Source organism: Candoia aspera, chromosome 13 (genome assembly GCF_035149785.1).
Source record: "Candoia aspera isolate rCanAsp1 chromosome 13, rCanAsp1.hap2, whole genome shotgun sequence".
In the NCBI taxonomy this organism is placed as follows: Eukaryota; Metazoa; Chordata; class Lepidosauria; order Squamata; family Boidae; genus Candoia; species Candoia aspera.
The window spans coordinates 21,184,937-21,207,321 of record NC_086165.1 but is presented as its reverse complement, the minus strand read 5'-3'; the positions used below and the strand labels follow the sequence as shown (position 1 = coordinate 21,207,321).

At 38.2% G+C, this 22,385-nt stretch overlaps 1 protein-coding gene across 2 annotated transcripts in view; it reads right to left on the bottom strand.

Moving 5' to 3' along the window:
• The window catches only part of PIAS1 (protein inhibitor of activated STAT 1), a 73,577-nt gene that overhangs the window by 13,633 nt on the left and 37,559 nt on the right, over positions 1–22,385 (bottom strand). For both annotated transcript variants that reach the window (XM_063313862.1, XM_063313861.1), the window contains exons 3-6: positions 14,739–14,823; positions 10,269–10,316; positions 7,519–7,609; positions 6,502–6,636 (exon numbers count right to left, since the gene is read on the bottom strand). In XM_063313862.1, the coding sequence (XP_063169932.1) occupies positions 6,502–6,636; positions 7,519–7,609; positions 10,269–10,316; positions 14,739–14,823 (359 nt within the window). The remainder of the gene's footprint in view (positions 1–6,501; positions 6,637–7,518; positions 7,610–10,268; positions 10,317–14,738; positions 14,824–22,385) is intronic.

The window sequence follows — 22,385 nt, the reverse complement described above, 5'->3', positions numbered from 1 at the left end:
TAACAAAAAACATGAAGATACAAGATCAAACAGAACTGATGAATAAAACTGTCATGAGTAAGGATGGCAAGCAGGGGGCTCCCATCCAGACTGTCAAGCGCATGCGTAGCACTGAGGAATTAGGTAGCCATTCAAAGAGACACAGATCGGGACCGCCTTAACCTTTGGGGTTTATATGGCTGGGTTTTCCCCACGCTTCTTCAGTTTGTTAGGAATCCTGTTATGTACAAGCAATAAAACATTAGAGACCAGTTCCTTGTCTCAGCGTGTTTCCTGGCAGTTAGGACAAAAACAGGCTTTAAGATTGAGAAGAAGGTAAAACACTTGGGTATAACTATGACAAATAGGAATTGTATGTTATTTCAAAATAGCTAAATTAAGACATGGAATGAAGTTAAGAAAGATATGTCAAGTTGGGACAAACTACAATTGTCATTGTTGGGTAGAATTTCTGTGATTAAGATGAATATTTTACCTAGTATGTTATTTTTGTTTCAGACAATACCTGTTTTGACAACTGATATACCACTTAAACAATGGCAGAAGGATATATCTTAATTTGTATGGCAGGGGAAAAAACCACAAGTCAAATATAAGGTATTACAGGATGCAAAGGAAAGTGGAGGATTGGGTCTACCAGATCTGAAATTATATTTTGCTGCCTGTTGTTTAGTTCGGATGAAAGAGTGGATATTGTTAAGAAATAGAAGACTATTGGAATTAGAAGGACACGATCTGAGATTTGAGTGGCATGGGTATCTACAGTATGACAAAGCTAATGTAGATTTCAAAAACCATTATGTCAGGCAGGCCATTCTTAGAGTATGGAATAAATATAAATTCAGGTTCTGCCCAAAAACACCTTTGTGGCTTTCAGTGCAAGAAGCATTTTATAGATGAGTGATGATAAGTAAACATAAATAGTTAACCGTGATGTACTAGAATTTTCTCAAGGGGATTGTAAAATAAAATCAAGAGAAGGTTTGACAACAGAAGGATATTGTCATGAGTAAGGATGGCGAGCAGGGGGCTCCCACCCAGATTGTCAAGCGCATGCGTAGCACTGAGGAACTGTTCAGCCATTCAAAGAGACACAGATCGGGACCGCCTTAACCTTTGGGGTTTATATGGCTGGGTTTTTCCCACGCTTCCTCAGTTTGTTAGGATTCTTGTTAAGTATTCTTGTTAAGTATTAAATATTAGAGACCAAGTCATTGTCTCAGTGTGTTTCCTGGTAGTCAGGACAGATATCCTTGTCGGACGTCCGGTAGGAACACAGTGAACTGAACAGTTTTGCCCACAAGCTCTGTGGGCAGAACTGGCATCATGGCAGTTTTTTCAGGCTCAGGCTGGTTTCTCCTGAAGCCCAGGAGCATTTTTCCAAACCAAGGAATATGCTTGGAATTGACCCATTTGTCCTCCAGACAGCGAGTTGCAGCCAGGATATCACAAACAGCGTTGGCGATCAACAGGTAAGACTTTGGCGGGAGGCTGGGACGTCACCATTTCCAAGCCGCACTGCAGCCTTAAAGGACATTAAGTCCAGCCACCCCATTTCTAAAGCACCCAATTTATTTTTTTAAAGTATTTTTACCCTAAGAGAGGCTTTCTACATTAAGGAGAAGTGATCTCTCTTGGTGCTTGTTGTTATTTTTGTGGGTTTTTAAAAAAAAAATTAAGCTTTGGATTTTGCTTTCCATCCAATACTAAGGAGGGTTGAGAGCATGTTATTGTTTCCCTGTTATTATTTCTGTGCTAATTTTGAATATTTTAGCTTTTTTCCTACACGTTGAGTCTGCAGTTCTGAACTTTTACTTTCCTGCAGCTACTTTCTCTGGGCAACTGTCTGTTACCTTATCTTAACTCAGTTTGGAAATTTTCCATTACCTTTCACTTCTGCCAGTTGAGAATCCAGGGGGCACCAATACTTTGCCTCAGACATAGAAATCAGGCTTTCTCTGACTTTCATTGAGATATTAAAGCAGATATTAAGCAGATTTTTTCTGATTCCTGCCAAGTTATTATGCAAGACATTCAGAGCATTGTGGAAAATATGTGGTCTAAAATGTGCCATCTGGTTGGGGATGTTGGGGATGAAACTGAAGAATCTAACAGCAATGGAAATGTCTCTCCTAAGAGTGAGACTGGGTCTTCTGTTGAAATCCTGGATGAAATTGACAATGCTGAATTGAAGAACTTAAATGGAGAAATTGAGCTGCAAGACATGAGTGAATTTGACTTTCTGGTGAAATGTTATGGAAAAGAAGGGGTTATTATGTATGGGAGATGCTTTGAAGGGAAGTCTGTATTTGTGAGGGGAGCAGCTGGTCTGTTTGATTTCTTTAAGAAAATAGCTCTGTGTTTATTATGGGGATAGGTAAATGTTTTGGTGTATTTTGAAGTGGGTTCAGGGACCAAAAATATTTATCTGGATGGTCTTTTGGCTATGGATGATTTTATTTATCGTTAATGATTGGGATTATGATTATTAAGGTTTTTTTAAAAAATATTAATTCATGTTTCATTTATTATTAATTATAATGGCAGACAATTTACATGCTTTTTATTTTTGATCTTTATTATAGTAGACAGGAAGGTATAGAATAGTAGTAGGAAGAGAATAATTAAGTAATTGTTATTTTTTGGTGGGGGGAGTTGATTAGGTGATTTATACTTTTTCTTTTCTTTTAATATAAAGGGAGGGAGCAATGGTATTTAGTGATTTTTATAATGTGCTAAGGGGTTGACTTGGAGAAATAATGTGATTTTGGCTTAATATAGAGTAAGGCATTGATTATGGGAAATTGCTGTATACCCTTGATGTTTAAAGTCGTAAGTCATTTCTCTTTGTTATCAGTTTAAAATTTTTCTCTTGTGTTTTCACACCTTTTTAGTTTTTTTGTAGTTTTTTGTTTTTCTCTATCTTTTATCTTTTTCTGAAATTTAATAAAATTCTTTTTTTAAAAAAAAAAGGATATCCTTGTCAATGGTTTTCTTATGTACAATTATTAGAAAGATTTAAAGTGGATAAAAAATTTTATGGTTCTGAACAATGTAAAGCTGAGTTTGAATCAGAATTATGTACTAATGATGAACATGTTATTGGTAAAATGTATAAACTTTTGTTGAAATATGAGACAGAAGAAGTAGTGAAAAAATGTATGATAAAATGGGCTTAAATTTTTTGGTTACAATATTCAAATAGAACAGTGGGAAAATATGTGACTGAACGGACTGAAATTTACATTATGTTCTATTCTTAAAGATAATTTTTATAAAATGATGTATCATTGGTATTTGTCACCAGAGAAATTGTCTAGAATGTATAAAGGTACTTCGAATCTTTTCTGGAAGTGTGAACAACATATAAAGGGACATTTTATCATGTTTGGTGGATGTGTAAAAAAGCTGGAAAATTCTGGATACAAATACATACCTTAATTCAGATGATTTTAAGGATTAAAGTACAACTGAAACCACAGGCTCTTCTATTGGGACTAATGGGCAAGCAGCTAGAAGAGGCCCCGGGGAATTATATATATTAAATCAAGATCTTTGAATTCTCCATCTTGGATTTTATATTTTATATTTATATTTTTTATGAAGAATTTTGCTTTTATTGTAATCTGTAGTTATTTTAATTTTATTGTAAACTGCCCAGAGTCGCTCTTAGTGAGATGGGCGGTGACAAAATATGAAATATAAGTAAATAAAATAAAATAAAATAAAAAAGACATGGCACTTTGTTTTTAAATATGACAACTGCAGCGAGATTATTACATGCTCAAAAGTAGAAAGGTTCGACACTACCCACAATGGAGTTGGTGAAAATGATAAAACTTGCAGAGATGGCTAAATTAACTACTTCGATTAGAGAAAAGACAATATCTATATTTATGGCTGACTGGAAACCCCTTATAGACTTTGCATGAAACAGAAAAAAGTGCAGTTATGACTTGTGGTTTTGATGATTAGAAAAAAAATTGGATAATAGACGAAAGTAAGCTTTCTTTTAATAACCATAGAGTAAGAGATGTAATCTCTTCGTAATAATACTTGTATTTGCTGCAAAGGAAACTGGAAGCTTCTTTCTATTCTATTTCTTCTTATCCTTTTTTCTGCACTTTTGTTTCTTATTTTGTCTCTCTCTCTCTTTGTTCTTTTATTCTCTATTAGTTGTGTTGGTTTTTTTGTTCTCTTTAAAACTTTTCATAAAATTTATATGGAAAAAATAGGATTACAAGCCAAGACTCCAGCTAGGTTCTTAAATCAGTTCCTTGTGCAAAATACTGTAGGATGCTGTCATTAGCACATCATTGTGCACCATGCAGCACTTTCCCAGGCAAGTATATGAAACTGCAATATTCAGAAAGGATAGGTTCATGTGGCTGCAGAGTAATTGAAATAATAGTTCATATTTTATTCTATTGTAAGTACTAGGATACTCATTACACATTCCCCTCTCTAACAGAATGCCAAAGTCAGCCTGATACGGTTTATGTTTTGTATCTTTTATCCAACCAACACAATGAAGTCATTTGGAAGTTGCCACATTTGTTTTGAGTGCATGTCGCATTCATTAGGGATTGGTCAGAAGGATCACTGACAATATTATTTGAAGACTGCTTGTATTTTCTGTTGTCTGTTTGGTACATGCATTTAGTTGGTGGTTTTTATGTATAATCAGTGACCAAAATAAAACTTGGTTTGACTTGATTTGATTTAAAAAATTAGTCTGAAGACTAAAAGCCGTGTTTTCCTAAGCCCAAATACCTCAATTTTTTTTTTTAATGCCTGGATTGGATTCTGAATCCATTTCAGTCCAATTTCACAATTCTACAATAAGCACCATAACTTACTCATACACAGAGAGAGAGAGAGAGCGCCAAAAGTATTGGTATCCCTCCATTTTTCCACAAAGACTCCCAATTTGACCTGAAATAAGTTGAAACTGACACAAGGAAATGGCATCCACCATTCTTTACTCCATAGTCCCCAGAGTATAGTCCTTGCCATTTTCATCTATTTTATTATTTACAAGAATATGTTAAGTCATATGGGGACGCGGTGGCGCTGCGGGTTAAACCGCTGAGCTGTCGATCGGAAGGTCGGCGGTTCGAAACCGCGCGGCGGGGTGAGCTCCCGTTGCTCGTCCCAGCTCCTGCTCACCTAGCAGTTCGAAAACATGCAAATGTGAGTAGATCAATAGGTACCGCTTCGGCGGGAAGGTAACGGCGTTCCGAGTCGTCATGCTGGCCACATGACCCGGAAGTGTCTATGACAACGCCGGCTCCAAGGCTTAGAAACGGAGATGAGCACCGCCCCCTAGAGTCGGATTCGACTGGACTTTACGTCAAGGGAAACCTTTACCTTTACCTGTTAAGTCATACTGTATATCAAAAGCAAAGTGTCAGGTCTATGAACTATGGAATGAAGAATGGTGGATGCTATTTCCTTGTGTCAGTTTCACCTTATATCACAGCTAATTGGGATTCTTAGGGGAGGAATATCAATACTTTTGGCCGTGTGTATGTTTTCCATTTTCCTTTTTTCTTTTTCTAAACTGAACACTGTTTATTAAGCTGCTACAATTTGTAAATATCAAACCTATACAGAGCTCTATCATGTTCCTTCAAAGGTTCAATTTGGCCAAGAGACAAAATTGGTCAAGAGACAAAATCAAATAACATACTGCCAGCATAACCATAAAACAGCAACTTGCCTCCAACAAGCTTTACAGAAATCTGATAGACAACAGGGAGAGCAGAACAAGACGGTTATCTCTTTGCTTCGATTGAAAAGCCAATGTCTGGAAGTCCCAGTCCTGCATGATTAACCTTTATGAAGGGACCTGACAGAAACATTACTAGATTAGCCTTTAGGAGCAAATCTTGGTATTGTAGAATCACAGGGTTGGAAAGAGTCATCTATCCCCTTGGTGCTGAAATCCAAACTTAAGCATCTCCAACAGATACATGGCCAGCCTCTGTTTGACCACATGAGTAAACAGCATCTCACCATCTCTCTTGATAATCGGTTCCACTGCCCAACAACTGTTACATCAAAAAGTCTTAAAGAAGGCACTCTTAAAATGACCAGAACTGCACCAGAAGCCTCAGCAGGTTTACTTAGTCCTACTATTTTCAACCTGACTAACAAGGAGTGGATCCTTCATTCACTCACATCAATTCCTCATTGCATCTGACAACTGGGCAAGTAATTAAATAGTGCTTTATTCGGGTTGTCCCTTCCTTTGCTTATACATGCAACTGGAGTTTTTGGCTAGCCAGCCTTCACTCAGCCCAATTATCCAAGCCTCCCCTCACAACATCCATCTTCTCTAACTGATGCCAAGGTGTACTAAGACATAGCCAATACATAAAAGGCCCCAGAAGTACTTCTTGAAATCATTAAGTTCTGACAAAGCTATTTTGATTCATTGACTGTATGTAACCATCCCTTCTCCCAGTAATTTGGCTTTGTAGCAAAAATATTACTCACTCTTCCTATTTCTGCAGTCCAAGAGACAACAATTGTGTTTGGTACCGTTGTGGATAGTCGCACCAACGATGTAATGTTGATTGGTCTGCTTGGTCGCTTTGGTTCAACCCCGTTTTTAGTTGGAGGAAGATAGCCCTGAAACACCATACTCAAGTCACCATTATGACAATGACAATGTGAAGCAAAGTCTTCCTTTTTATGACCTTGCTTGAGCCCACAACAGTTTTGAAGTAGGTAATTATGTCCCTTTTGTTAGTAGGGAATGAAGCCGAGATGCAGACACCCACAACTTCCCATTGTAAGGTGGGGAGATCGGTGGATAATTATAATTAGTCAAAGACCAGCAGTTCATTTCATATTACAAAAAAGCCAAGACAGTATTGAAGAAGAAAGTAAATTCCCAGGCCCTATTGAATGGAATTTGTTTCTATTATATGAGAAAAATCAAGGTCTTGTGTATTTGTTTAATTTTTCCAAATCCCACTTAATATACACAGAGAGTTTGAAACAGATGACCTGGCCATCCTTGCCTAGGCTCAAAAGCTAAGCAGGATCAGGCTTCGCTGGTACTTAATTGCCAAAAAAGACTCAATGAACATGTCCATGAAGTCACCAGGAAGTGAGCACAACTTAGAAAACCCATCTGTACGGGATGAGAGACCAATAGGGCACCCCAGGATTATAGGCTAGACTGAGAAGTTAAAAAAAAAAAGAATCCTAGAAGAAGGGAATAGTAACCACTTCCATACTGTTGTCAAAAAAGCTAAATGGTCATGTTTGTAATGTCACCAGAAATTGAGCTTGACTCCCAGGAGACTTTCCCTCAAAAGAACTGTAAGCAGAAGAAACAGAATAACTCAGGTTACTTCTGCATGTCAACAAATGCATCACTGAATGCAAATACCACTATAAGGACTCTCCATCTCATTATGCCACAAACCACCTACACAGTTCCCACATGGATTTTTTTTTAATGAAACAAAAGACTATAGTAGTCAAATTTTGAGAGATACTTACAGGAAGGCTACATGGTTTTCCATTAACTTTCACACAAAGATTTGGTGGGAAGTGATCTTCCTGTGGGCAACTGGTTTCAGATAAGCAAAACCTAAGGATATTACAAAGTTCAGTTATATGTTATGTAACATTTTGTTCCAAGGTTTAATTATTTAAGAGAGGCATACCTTTAATACACATCACAATCTCCTGTGAGCCACTGTATTATAGTATCATACCAAGACTGGAGGGAGGCATATCATGTCTTCTTGCAGTTACAACATTAGAGGGCAACTTTAAGCCAATCATCTCCTCTTAGCCCACAAAATAGATTTAAAGGCACCACCCTTAAGGCTCTCTAGGTTCCATGCTCCATCTGACTTTTTGCTTTGTGACTGCACATAAAACCAGGTAAGTGATTGAGGGTATGACTAACACAGCTAAGGTAGCTGTAACATATACAACATGCTCTCGCAATTCCAAATATGCCTAGTGGCCAAAAGGTTGGAGAATCCTGGCTTAGATAGCTCATTATTTATTTATTTATATTTCAAATTTCATCACCGCCCATCTCACTCAAAGAGTGAGATTGGGTTGTTGATGGATGCCATCTTGGATTTCTTAGATGAAAAGTAGGACAGAGGTATAAAAAACAATACTATACTTTCAAAATGGAAAGTGTATGTAGAACAGCTGATCTTAACATTTTTACTACTTATATTTTCTCCAGACCAAACAAAAAAAAACTAAGATAAATTTGCTTTTTAAATTATATCAAACAATGGTAAATCTATTCAGAGTTTGAAGTAACAGAATTATTTGGGTAACAAGGGTGGATTAACTTGTTCTCAGTTGCAGCTTGGACCACCTCAACGTTTATGTACCAGAGGCCATGGCTGAAACAGTATTTGGGGCAAGAGTTCAAAGCAACTTAACACCAACTTCTCTTTCTTTTTGACACTCTCTCATCTTCCATGCACTGGCTTCAGGGAGGGCACACATACCTTCCACCAGAGATCTGAATAGATCTCTTCCAAAGGGCTTTAAAATGAGGTTAACTTTGCATGAAATTAGGCTGTGGGTATCAAGCAAATTGTCAATCCTTCAATCCTTCAAGTAGCCATACAAAATTTTAAAAAACTCATTCCATAAAGAACCAAAGGTTTTCCCTACTTATCCAGAGCCCATTGCAATGCATACAGAGACATCCCTCTTGATTTAAATGGTGGGCAACAGTGATGCACATAAAAAGAAACACTTTTCTAAAGCAGCCCTTGCCCCAGAACCAAGTGGAGCCCTTGTGGGTGGATGGGTGAGATTACTTCATGTACACTCCATGGCTCCTGAGAAATATCTCATCCATCAGGAAGACACTTTGCAGAAAGCCTGCATCCCAAGTTCTGAGCCATGTCAAGAAAGCCTGCATATAACTCCAGCAACTACAGCCAATGATGCCACACACTTTGTGCTCCTTTCACCCAAGCTTGCTCTGTGAAAACAGCCAAGTTTTATAGAAGTTTTAAGGAAACCACCAAGTGTCTTTCCAATTCTTTGGTTCCCCTCTCTGCTGCTGCATCAGTTCATCCTTAAGTGAGATTCTCCAGCTTAGAGTTTAGCTCCACTATACTTACAATTATGTGTTCCCTGTCAATGCTTATCCTTCAACACAGCATGAGCTGGAGTCTCCTCTGGGGTCTGAGATAGTGCCAATCCAAGATGTTGGCAAAACAAAAATCAGGTCTCAAGGGACACAATTCTGCTGCAGAATTCATGAGGCAGCAGGTTTCTAGCTTCTTACAAATATTGGTTAAGAGAGCAAAGTGGTTACAAACCACATACAGGTTATCCTCATTTAATGACCACAATTGGGACCAGCAACCCAGTTGTTAAGGTAAGTGTTCACTAAGTGAAATTGTAACTGTGCTTATGATCTTACTTCAGTTTTCCTTTGCTTTACAGACCTGCAAAGGTTGTAAATGCGAGGATTGGTTGTAAAGTTATTTTTTCACCACCATCGTAACTGTGAAGTCACTAAACAAGGTAACCACTAAATAAGGACTGCCTTAATTATAAATCAATAAATAAACATACTTACAGCTGGCAAATCAAAGGAAGAAAGGTGGGCTATGCTTAGATAGTTGCTTAGCCACCTTCTTTTATGCTGCGTTTAAAACTTCAGCATGGATTTAAATGTTAAAATTGCTATGCAAAGAATTAAGTACGAAATAGCTTACAGAAAAACTCCATCACTGCAATTAAATGTTAATTTAAAAATAGCCACTGAACTGCATCAGATGCTCTCAATTGCTCATACATCCTCTTCCTGAAGGTACAGACAGCGTATGGAGGTACAAGCCCTCCATCAGCAGATAATGATAAGATTAATCAAAGAAATACACAATTTCTCTGCTACAGGCAAATAAAAGCAACAGGTGAAGCAATAGAACTTTATCTTTTGTTCTGCAGTTTGGTGTCCTTCAGACCCATTGGACTAAGCATCCACAGCTAGATTAGGCACAACGTATAGACTGAAGATGATTAGACAGTCCAGAACAACCGGACAGGTTAAGATTTGGGAAGACGGACTTCTGCTATAGGGTTGAAAAGAAAAAGATAAGGAAAATAGAATAAAATTATTAAGGGAAGCATCTGTATGCATGCTTACTATCAGTTTGCATAATTTAAGCAGGTTGCAGACATGATATTTGGTACAGAATGTGAGGGAGAAGGGAAGCACCATACTGCAATTGGATTATAGGAAAAACAATTACCTTAACTGGACCTGCACAGTGAAATCACATTTGGTTCCAGAAATGTCCCTAACAAAGACATTAGACACTGATTAAATACAGTTCATTAAAAGAATCCATTACATGATTTAAACAAGAAAGCTTGAAACAGAACATGCCATCACCAAACTAAGTTGATGCACTGTCAAACACACTGCAAACTGCAACTTTTACCAGACCCAGGTTCCATCCTCCCTGTTCAACCACCCCTGCCCACCTTCTGAACAGAATTCATTGACAAACAGCTTTGATATGCTTCCTGCATCATTTTGAATTATGAAAACGCACATACCCTGAATGTGGATTAGTACACTCATGTGCCTCCCAGTTAGTAGTGGAATGTGGGCAATGGTATATTGACATGCAAAACAGCCTGCATAGAATAGCATGACCATGCCTGGGGTAAAATAGAGTTTTGATTGCATTTGTGGCACCGTATGTGGCCCAGACTAGTGGACTGCTGGGTAACTAAGACGGAAGATTACAAAAGTAAGTGCAGAGATCCCAGGATTGGCAAAACAACTGCAGAAAGGCCACTTAGATAGCAAGGGCTTTTTGTCTGGTGATTATTGTTGTTAGCCTTTGGCAAGCATCTACAAGGAGAAAAGATGAGGCAGCATAAGGCAATGTGCCCCAAAACATTTTTATCTTCAAAAGGCAGGATTGGGAAGAATGAGCCATATTCTTGAACACCTCTGGATTATGGAAACACTATGACCCTCTAGACATAAAGAAAAAAGAGCTTAGAACATCCAAAAGCAGAAGGCCTATGCACATATCTCTGGATATGTAAGTAGCCATGTGCTTGTGCATATCAGCAAAAGTGAGTGATGCAAGACAGATTTGGGGCAAATTAAAAAGAATTTACCATGCATAGGCTCTAGTGTGTGTCTTATGGAAATAATGCATTCTTTAAGAATGAAAGATGGCGCAAGCATCTCATACCACATGAGCCAAAAACTTTACCTGAGGAGGCTGCTTAAAAATATGCCATTATAAAAATATGCCATTGAGTTGCAAGATGAAGTTATGGTTGCTTTCCTTCTGCTGCCTCTGCTCCAACATTTTAATGTACCAAAATAAGATCCAAAATACATGAGCAGGAATCTCAAGTGGGAACAGAGAAATTAGCTGAGCAAACAGAAAGCTCTGTTTTGAAATCTAAAGAAAAACCCTGCTTAATCTACAAAAGCAGATCAGAGCAGAGGGCATCTTACCCACAAAGAAACAAAAACTGTATAGTGTTTTAGAGATGCAAACAGTGAGAGAAGTAACCAAGAATTTTCTCTCTCAAGGGAGGGAGAAATGGTCAGGGTGGGAAAAGGCTGGAGAAGAAGGTGGAGCCCAGAGCGTAGGAAAAGATTGCATTCTCAGGAAATTGCATTCTCAGGGGATGTTCCAGAGAAATCTTACTGATAGAGCCATCAAAGATGGTGGCAAGTGGAATTCAGTTACCTGCATAGAGAAGCAACTGCTCCAAAGTTTAAAAACAAAGATGTCTTTGTTGATCTTAACAGAAGCTGCAAGGGCAGATGTAGTGGCAAGGAAGTTTGCAAAGGACTAAAGAGGCTACAATAAAATGCACACCGAGTGATAAAGAGGCAATTGCTTTGCATGTTAAGAATGTAATGTACTCCCCAGATTTGGACTCCAATTTACTATGTATCAAGTCATAAAGGGACACGGAGTGGGATTTGTTGATGGAGGTTGTTCAGTAACAAGTAAGGCTGGAGATTCATTGTTGAAAGGAACAAAGTTAGAGCCTAGACTTTTCAGAGTGGATTCCCCAGGGAGCTGAGAATTCTTTGATAAGCTGAGCTTGTAAAGCTCATAAAACAATGTAAATAGAGAAATTGCATTGAATTCTGGCACAAAAACTAGACCACTGGAATATAAAGCAAACCAGGCAGAAACAAAGGGAAGAACTGGCCATAAATTTCAAAACTGCAATTGCAAATCGGCCAATCAGTGCTGTTCTATGTGTTTATATGGGAAATATCCTCAAAAATGCCAGACAAAAAATGTAGCCAGCATGGAAAATCTAGAAAATGCAGCACAGCTGCAATCTAACTGGCTAAGAAAATCTGTAACGCTCTCTGATACCCTGATCACTGAATCAAATGGAGAAAACAGTATCTGTAATTTCTTGGTCGAAGCTTGCTATCTTTGTTGTTTCTATCTGACAAGGCACTAGGCGGAAGAGTTCAACAAATTCAGACGATTTGTTGCTTATGTAAGGAATAAATCTGAAAAGAAAGCAGTTTTTGATAATGGATCCAAATTTACAGGTGAACAGATCTATGATTATTTAAAGGAAAATGGGATTATTGATAAGAAATATATTCCTTTTATACCAGAAAAAATGGATTATTTTATTGATTGATCAAATTTATACGTCGCCCATCTCACTATGTAAGTGAGCGGCTTACAAGTAAAAAACCTTATTATTAGCAATAAGAAAGAATTCTTGACTGTTGGACATATGTTCAACTATGCAAACTGACTCAAGCACCAATCAAAAGTGGTGGGGAGAAACTATTTCAACAGCTAACTACAGCAAAAACAGATTAGCCACAACATCCAAAAAAAAGGCACTCCTTATGAACTGTGGTTTAACAGAAAGCCCAGTTTAAATCACACTAGAATGCTTTGATCTAAAGGATATGCTTACATTCTCAAAGTGAAAAGCGAGAGGCTGGACTGTAGAACTGAACAGGGCATCATGACTGGATATGCAACTAGGACACAGGAGCCTGGATCATCCATGGGAAAGATGAAAATTATGAGTGTAATTTTCTCTGATGACAAAGTAAGGCCTGCTGGAGTAAAGCATCAGGATCTGAACCCAGTGACTGCCAGCTGCCAACCCTTCCACAACAATCCTTCTCTCTGCTTCCAAGCCAGCCTTACAGCCTTACTTCTGAGTGTTAGCTGAGGTGTACAGGCTGCAAATGGAGAAGTTACAACAAGGAGCAGCTGAGCATGAGCCACAGTCAAGGCATTCACAGAGACCTAGCAAAGGGACCCAACCCCCAAACACCTGTCAAGAGGAAAGGGATGTAGGAGTCAGAGATGGAGGGAGATACCCAAAGCTGCCAGCTTATGATGCTGAGAAATGGGAAAAAGCAGCAAGGTAAGGGGTATTGTTCCCTTATAAATGACAACTGTGGAACCACCTGGTGCAAGAAAGGCACTGCTGATTTGAAGTTAAAACTGTCAGCAAGCAGCAACTCTGAGTTAATTGGACATAAACTGGAACAAAGGAAGAGCTGACTGCAAATCTACACACTAGCACTGTACGTGTTTCTCTATTACGGTAGACCAATCAGTCCGGCAGAAAGCAAGCTACTACACCACTGTTCTCCACTGGGGCTGAGTATGTTTCAGTTAGTGATGCCAGTCACAAAGCCAGGTATAATTGAAGGGCTGACGCCAGATGAATTTATAAATTGCTACAGGACTTCGAAGTTACTGAACCCATGCCTACAGCAATCTTTAAAGACAATTTTTTATAAAAAGAAAGGATTAGTTTAAGAGTAAAGAACATTCATGTTAAGTGGGATGCACAAGAGCAAGGAGTTAATCAGTGTGCAGCACGGTGCTACAGAACCAGTGGTGGCTAATGCAGTGACCACGCCACTGCCTGAGAACAGTTCCAGATACTCTGAGAGAAGATGGGAGTTGCAAGTGCATGACTGAGACAATGGGAAGACGCACTGGAGATTGCGCAATCTCTTTGGACCATTAGGGAAAATGGCAAGAAGTAAATAAGGGGAAGAGTCTTCACATGTGTCCCTCCCTCTGTTTCTCTCCTTATCTATGCTTACAAAGCGTTCAACAAGTTTCTATATTTAAGAGCCAAAGGCAACTTCCTCTTGCTCTTCCTTGCTTTCCTCTCTTCAAGATGTAGTTTAGATAGAAATGACATGTATTTCTTAATCTTTTTACTTCAAATAGGTGTAATGCTTAGTCGGTTACCATTCATTAACAGCTGGGCTAAGCCTATATACTCTGTGCCCAAGACAACTATATTATGAATGACTTATTTTTAAAATGGGATGTTCTGCAACAATTTCTCAATATTCTTTAGCACACTGCTTATGTTCAGGAGCACATCTTCTAGATCGGCTCTTGCTGAATTCAAATCTCCAACAATTCAGAACCAGTCTTCGAATTAACTTCTTTTCCAAATGCCTGTTACATTAGAATGATGCTTATGCACGTTCTAAAATTCCTCCCATCCAGTTCTGCCTCCAAATCTCTATTCATTTGCTCATTCCACAAAGCTGCTCCTTAAATATTAAAGCTTTACACTGCACTTCTATTATACCCCAAGACTACCTCACCTTCATTATGAATGTTAAAACCTAAAAAGTCCTTCCCACAATTACAAATACACCTCTTAAACAGTTTACAGAAGAATTGCACTAAAATGGTGTTATAACCACTTACATGGAACTGCTGATTTGCTGCACTTGCTGTGGAGTCAGGGCAAATGCAAAGCAGGTTTCCCGAAATCGCTGGCTATTATCTGATGCTAAAGAGAAGCCAAGAGGAAATTAAGTGAACATGAAAAAGACTATTTTTCTTTATAAAGATAAATCTGCCATCATTTTAGAAAATTTGGCATCAACCCAGCCTTATATTATCTTCTAGGGGTTGATACTTCTCATAGAATATACACTTACCTTGCAAAAGAATTGGGAGTCTGTTTCAAAAATTATATTAGAAACAGCAAAAATAAATGGACCAAAACCTGACATACTGAGCCATTAAAAAAAAAAAGACAGTTTGATGGAGATTGCAAAGTAAAGTCTTCTGAGTGACAGAAGAATTAAGAGTAATTGTGAGGGGGAATCTGTATCTTAAGCATTTAAGCTTTAACTCATGTGGCTTATTATTTCAGCATACTGTATATATTCACTGCATGACTGAGAGTGCAGAAACATATCAACTCATTCACAGTGATCTGATTTACATCCTGAAGTCTCAAGTCATTTGATTAAGTGTGAGTCATTAAATACAAATTATCTCTTCTCATAACATAAAACAAATGCTTGTAGAACAAAACAAGGAAGAATTAGCAGAGCCAAAGGGGATTATGTTCCACCAACTAATAAGAGGCTATTTTAATTGAAATACAATAAAGAAGAGCACAACGTTTACTTTCTTTTTCTCTGCAAGCTTCAGTAAAGGATGAGGACAGAAAGGGGTTTTTTTTCTTCTAAGATTTGCAAACCTCACCATGTTTCTAAGCCCAGTTGAGAGCCTGTGAGACAGCAGATCTTCAACCAAGCTAGGTTAACAAGTTGTAATATTTGAAGGATGAAAAAACAAAAATAACTATTCTGACTTTAATGGGAAAAGGAAAGTAAGCGAAATGTATCACTAAAAATGATTATGCATCAAAACAGAAGTTAGTCAGGACTCTGATACCAAAACCATTCCTCTTTGAAAAATGCATGAGAAGTCCTTTGGGGGGAAAAACTATTCTTTAACACTGCAGATTATTTGGGGGTTCTACCTTATAAGTAAGTAAGCATGCTAAATTGTTAGGAGTATAAACCAAAATAAAATACGAAGAAGAGAAATAACTTATGTCCACAATTGCCCTGTAAGGTACATAAGACTGAAAATATGCACGACTGCCTGAAGACCAGTCTGAATGGTGGTGGCCCAGTGTGATCCCTGTAGGCTCTGCTTTTAAGAGGCATTAAAACAGACTCTTGTGATAAACACAAACATATATGCTTTAAATATTACACATGTATTTATGAGAGGTTTGTGGATATTTTTGTAAAAGAGATACCGTTAAGATTAGAACAGTTTATGATTAAGAGATGCAGTTATAACTATAGGGAACAATGCTTGAAATCTGAATATAAATTTTTGAGAGCAAACAACCAAAGTATCCTCTTACTATAATTTACATATACTGTATTAAATATGTCCATTACCTTCAGTTAAAACAAACATTTAATGACCTGTCCTGCCCCCAGCTGTAGCCAGAGGCTAAATAGATCACTGAAATGCTCCTCCTCTAAAATATTCCTGAGTTGAAAAAAAAATCCAGTTAACCATTCAGAAAGGTTCTCACATAGTCTTGGATGAACATGCATTGGTCTGTCCCAAGCAACTCAATTCCAGTGGTCCTCAATTCTAGTTATTACCTGAGAGCACTTTCCATCTTTCCTTGCAAATTGGCCATTGCTAAATAATTAAGAGCTTACGGCATTGACTCAAGATAAATTGTATCACAAAATCACTATTTGCTGGAGTATTTTGTGGTACAATAAAATGAGGAAGTACTTTTGCTTTATACATTATATTTGTATTAGAACTTCCTACGAAAAGAAGGACCTAGATCCAGAGTAACATTATGGGACATTTATTAAGTCAGTAAGAGATGCATATAAATCTGAGAGAAGCACTACTGTATCTTACCATAATTTTCTAACACTGCTTGATCTCCATCTTTGCTGCACTGTATAACTGTATAAATATACATAGCTTGTGGCATACCACCAGCACTGCTAAATTATGGTCACCAGTAATGGCCAATAACACCGGCTAGCTTCATCAGGTTTATACTACTCAACGAGGAGAGCAGTCTGCCAACTTTTACTTTTACAGAAACAAATCAATTTTGTTAGTTTCCATTTGTCCTTCATACCCTTGAAACCACATCAACATACTCTAGGACAGTGATTCTCTATTTTGATTTTAGTCTGCCTTTGTGGTTGTAATCAACTCTTCCCCCCTGCAGTTGTTGAGTAGAGTCATGGAAAAAGGCAGCCATCTGGAAGGCTTCTTATTTTCCCCAAACTATAGTACCTTTGCAGGCTTTTTTGCCACTGAATGTCCTTCTCACCCAAGGACAGAGGACTTGCTCCTGCAGAATGGATGCAGTATTTATGAATACATTGGAAAACGCACAGTTTATATGCAAAATCTCTTAGCATTCAGGACAATTTCAAAAATAATTTTATGGCCAAGTCAATCTTTGTATTTTAAGTACCCATCATAAAGCCATGACAGCTCCTTCCTGGTCTGTTATGCTTAGAGTGAACCAGGTGAGAAGCAGCAGAGAAAATGGGGGAAAGACAGAAAAAAAATCTATGCAATACTATAAAAAGTAAACATAAGGAACCTCAGAACAAAAGAAAGTGGAAACCCTCTGCCAAAATGTAAAATACAAGCTTAAGTCTGAAATTCCAGATATTGAACACTAAAGAGATTGCATGCAAACAAGCCATTCTTCCATTAATTCTGGAATTCCATACTCAGTAGGGAAGCAAGCAGAAAGCCCTTTCAACTAAATTTTATATTTTTGGAAATCCTACCACAGAGCATGAAATTGTACCTGTTTTTTTATTCTTGGCAAATGTGTATTTCTTAATTCTCCTAATAAATTGCTGTGTAGGTTAAGCAAAGTTACGAGTTGCCTGCTAATATATTAAAAGCAGCTGCTTGCCAAATGTTTATAGTTTAATAAAATTAAATATTCTTTGTATTTCAAACAAGGGGTCCCAGATTTTAGTGGGCCTCACAGCACAGACTGGCTTTCCTATAGAAGACAGTATGTTGACTCAGAGCACAGCGGCAGGGTTGAGCGCATGTCAGAAGCATTCCCTTCCATTCACCCCACTGCACATCCCAGCAGCATTAAGAGCTGAGGCCTCCTGCTAGCCCTCCAGAAAAAGGGAAGGCCTCCTTCAGCCTAAATCCTTAAGTTCCAAGCAATTAAGACCTCTGAGAAAGGTGATCTCTCTTTCCCAGCAGCTGGCTGTGCAAGAAAGAAGAGGGAGGAGGAGGTTGTAGAGTGAAATGTAGCTCAGCCCCCACCTCCCAACCCACAACAAGCAGGTTATGTAAGTGCAGCATCAACAATCCACTTCTGTCCTACAATTATACTTCAGGCTATCATTGGCAAGCTTTCTTTTACAATTGGTTTCAAGTTACTTTTATGCATGCAAGGTTTTTTTCCTGATTTGAATCTAGATTTTTCATTCCAAAACATATTCAACTGCAAATAACAGGACCCATATTTGTCAATCTTGGAGACTACAGTGGAGCTAGGATGACCAAACTTGACCCAAGTGCACGTTTCTACTTGCTTTTCTAATCTAACATGAAATATCCTTTTGCGCTTCACAGAACTGCTTGTGTATTCATCAATCCAGCTGACCTGGTTTTTGGTGTCACATAGGCTGGAAGACTCTGTGTGTGTATACACAGAGACAGGCAGACACAAACATATGCACACACACATATATGAATGGAATTTTTATAGTTACTTTGATGTCTCAAATCCAAACACCTGCATTTGACACACGAAGGTTTCACAGAATCACAGAATGTAAGGGTGCAAAGGGAACGGAGAGATCATCTAGCCCAAGACCCAATCGACTGTGTACCAGAAGGTAAATTAAGGTGGCCAAGGTTAGCTTTCTGTAATTTTGATATAACAAGGTATTCTTCTGGATTGCCTTCCCTTGGTTCAATAATTTAGGAATAATTTTGGAATACATTCCAAAAAAGAATTGGTGGCTACCGATTCACCAGGATGTTGCAAAAAAAAAAATTTTTTTTTTTTGCATTAAACTGCTGAGAGACAATTCTATGATCCAGAATTCACCTTCATCAACATGCAAATTATACACTTCTACCACCTCAGACTGAAGAAGATCTAGAATATGATTGGCTGGTTGAAACTGAGATTCAGTTTAGACAAGAAAGAAATGTTCTTGGGCTGAGACTGATGTGGTCACAAACCAAACGAGGCTGTATTCCTTTTTTTAAAATAGTAATTTTATTAAAAATTACAATTACAAGAATAAAAACTAATACAAGCTAAACAAAAGAAAAGAAAAAGAAAAAATAGGAGAGAGAGAAAGAAGAAAAATAGAAAAGAAAGAAAAAATAAGAATATAGTAAAGAAAAAGAAACATATAAATAACTTCCCCCTTCATTACAACAAGTATAAACAAATTTACCACCTTCTCTTAAAATACAACAAATGATCTCTTCTTCCCATATCCCATCTCTTATCTAAAACAAATGCTCAAAGCTTTGTCATTTCAGTCCTGATATCAGCAAAAGTCTATTAAGGGTTACCAGAAATAACAACATACCTATTTTAACCTTGATCAAATAAAACTTTATATTTCTTCCTTTTACTTCTAACAGTCTCGATCTTTGGTACCTTCAAATAATGTCCTAGACCTTCTTTTCATTTTTGTTTTGTCTCACAAAATTCTTCAGAGCTTTAACAAGCCTCTTTTGTAAATCCAATATAGGAAAATTATCCAGGTCACTCTCTTGGTTTATTTCGTTTTAATTATTTTAATTATTAAGACATCGTCGGGTTTCTTTTGTATGTCCAGTGTAACATCTTTTTCCATGTCATTCTGTAGCCTGTCATTTTAAAATCCACTTTCAAATCAGTCTCAGTCTTGTCAGGTAGAACTTGTTCTTCTCCCATAACATCTTTTAAACACAGTCTATCTATAGAGGCGGACGCTCTTAAAATTAAATTTCATTGTTCAAAAATATCTTTCAGTATGCCCAATGTTAAAATATTTTGCTCCATTCTGTATTTGCAAGTCGAGTTTAAGTGTTCCTCTCCTTTAATTGTAATCTTTAGTTCCTTCTAGTTCCCTCTAGTGTCCAATTTTTAAAGTCTTATCTTATGTTGTTTTTAAAAGAATTTAAAACAAAAGTATTTTCCCACAGGAAGGATTCTTTATAATTAATTCCAAAATCTTATTTCAAATTTATGTTCGTAACTTTCTAAAATTAAAGTCTTAATCACCCTTTTGCTGTTTAATGCAAAAAAAAAAAAATTAAGTCCTTAAACTTGTATTTAAAACTTCTTTCACTGAGGATTGAAGGAAACTTACACGGTGCTGTAGACTTGTCAATCCAAAAGCAGTTAACAAGCAATTTCCAAAAGGGATCAGAAAAGGAAGTATGTGAACCCAGTGTCCTTTCAAAGGCACCAACTGCGGTTTGAGCAAGATTCTCGTCTCCCAGAACTCTAAACCCGCCAGGCGCTGCTGTCTTGCAGTCTCCTCAAGAGGAGCAACCGTTTGGAGCACTTGTGGACAATCTTGAGTCCTCTCCTTGTCCAGAGAGGAATTATCGAAGGGCCGGTCTACTCGCCAGCTCTTCATTCTGCTGCGGTTGTCGTCTCTGCTTTTTGCAGAGCCATCTTCGGTCTGCCATTTCTTCCCCAGAAGTCCAAATGAGGCTTTATGTCAGATCCCCACAATCAAAGGATTCACAGAATCCCTTATCGGAGGATCTACCATCATTTCCTTGTGAATGGTGTAGACTCTGTGTCGCCAGATGGGAGGGGGTGTGAGGTTGGAGTGTGAAGTGGATTATTATGGCTATGGAAAACATCAAGGACAATGGGTTGAGATACACCAGGAACACCACCTGGATGGGAGGGGGGGTGACATGCTTTCGTGGGAAAGGGAACAAACTAAGGGAATGTAGTTTTAAATCTAGGTTTGAGCGGGAACTCTCCATTCGCAGCTTTACTTCTGTACCGTTCATTTCACTTCATTAAACAGTTAAAGGAATCTCAGCCTCTTGACTGTGATTGTGTGAATACTTGAATGACCAGGTGCTGACACTTTATTCCACTTGAAAGATCAGCTACCCCACTGGAGAATTTAGCTAGATCCGACTTTGCTCCTGGATGATCAGGTGGCAGTTATGACTTGGAGTGTTTCTGCTCCAAAGATTTCGTTAAAACTGCACCCTTGTACTTAATCTAGATCCAGTGTGTCTGCACTTGCCATTCATATATAGAGTTCAAGTAGTACAAAAGAGTGTTCTCAACATTCAGAGGGACAGGGTGCCCCCTTATTTATCAACTACACTTTGTCTGTGAGCACAATCCAAGTGCTGGTTTATTAGCTTCAAAACCCTTAACTCAGAATCACACTCCCTAAAGAACTACCTCCCTCACATGTGTGTGGCCTCCTCCTAAGGTTAACAAACAAAACTTTCTTACAGTGCCCTGTATCAAGGAAAGAGCACCCAGGACATGGAATTTCCTGTTTACAAGGTTCTACCAGCTCCACCATTGCTGTGTTCAGTGCCTATTTTCCAGCAATTTTTAGTTTAATCCTGGCTTAGCGTCCTCTTTTATTTGTTAACTGATTTGCTGTTTTTAATTTGTTAACAATATTATTGATGTTCTAATTAAGTGGCATTTGTCAAGTGCTGTGCAGTTCCTTTGTCTGACATGGATGGCTAAAATATAACTCCTAGGATGAAAAGCCCTGAGCAGAGTAACTCATGCCTTGATCACCATGTGACTGGACTACTGCCCTGTGTTCTATGTGAGGCTGCCTTTGGAGACAACCCCGAAGCTGCAGCTGTACAAAATGCAATGGCAAGATTACTGGAAGGACAATCCCGCCAATACAGAACTACCCCCATATTAAAGTTACTGCATTGGTTGCCAGTCGGCTTCTGGCCCCAATTCAAAGTGCTGGTCACTATCTTTAAAACTGTAAGTGGAGCAGCAGCAGGATATACTTTGCCAGGAGTGAATCTGCCCATCTGGTCTGGCCTACTAAAAGTTCCTAGCCCTCTTGAAGTCTGTGAAGTATGGGCAAGATGACACACCTTCTCTTTAAGACCCCATCTTATAGAACACTCTCCACCCAGAAGTATCCGCAGTCCCACTTTGCTGCAATTCTGGAAACAGGTTAAAACATTTATTTCAATGCACTTTTCGCCCCACCTGATCTTGGGTTTTATTTGGGGCTTATCTTTATTTTTGTGTCCTTATTCACCTATTTATTTCTTAAGTTTTGGTTTTCTTTTTGTTGATACTGTATTCTGCCCAGAGTCTTTTGGGACTGACACAGATTATAAATGACATGAAATAAATAAGTATAAATTGGCCAACCTTGTCTGATCTCAAAAGCTAAGCAGGGTTACTCCTTGGATAGGAGACCACCAGGAAATACCAAGGCTACAGGCTATTCTAAGAAGGTTTTAAAAAGGTCCTGGAAGAATGCAACTGCAAACCAATCCTGCTTTGTTGCCAAGGAAACTACATGGATATATCTGTGG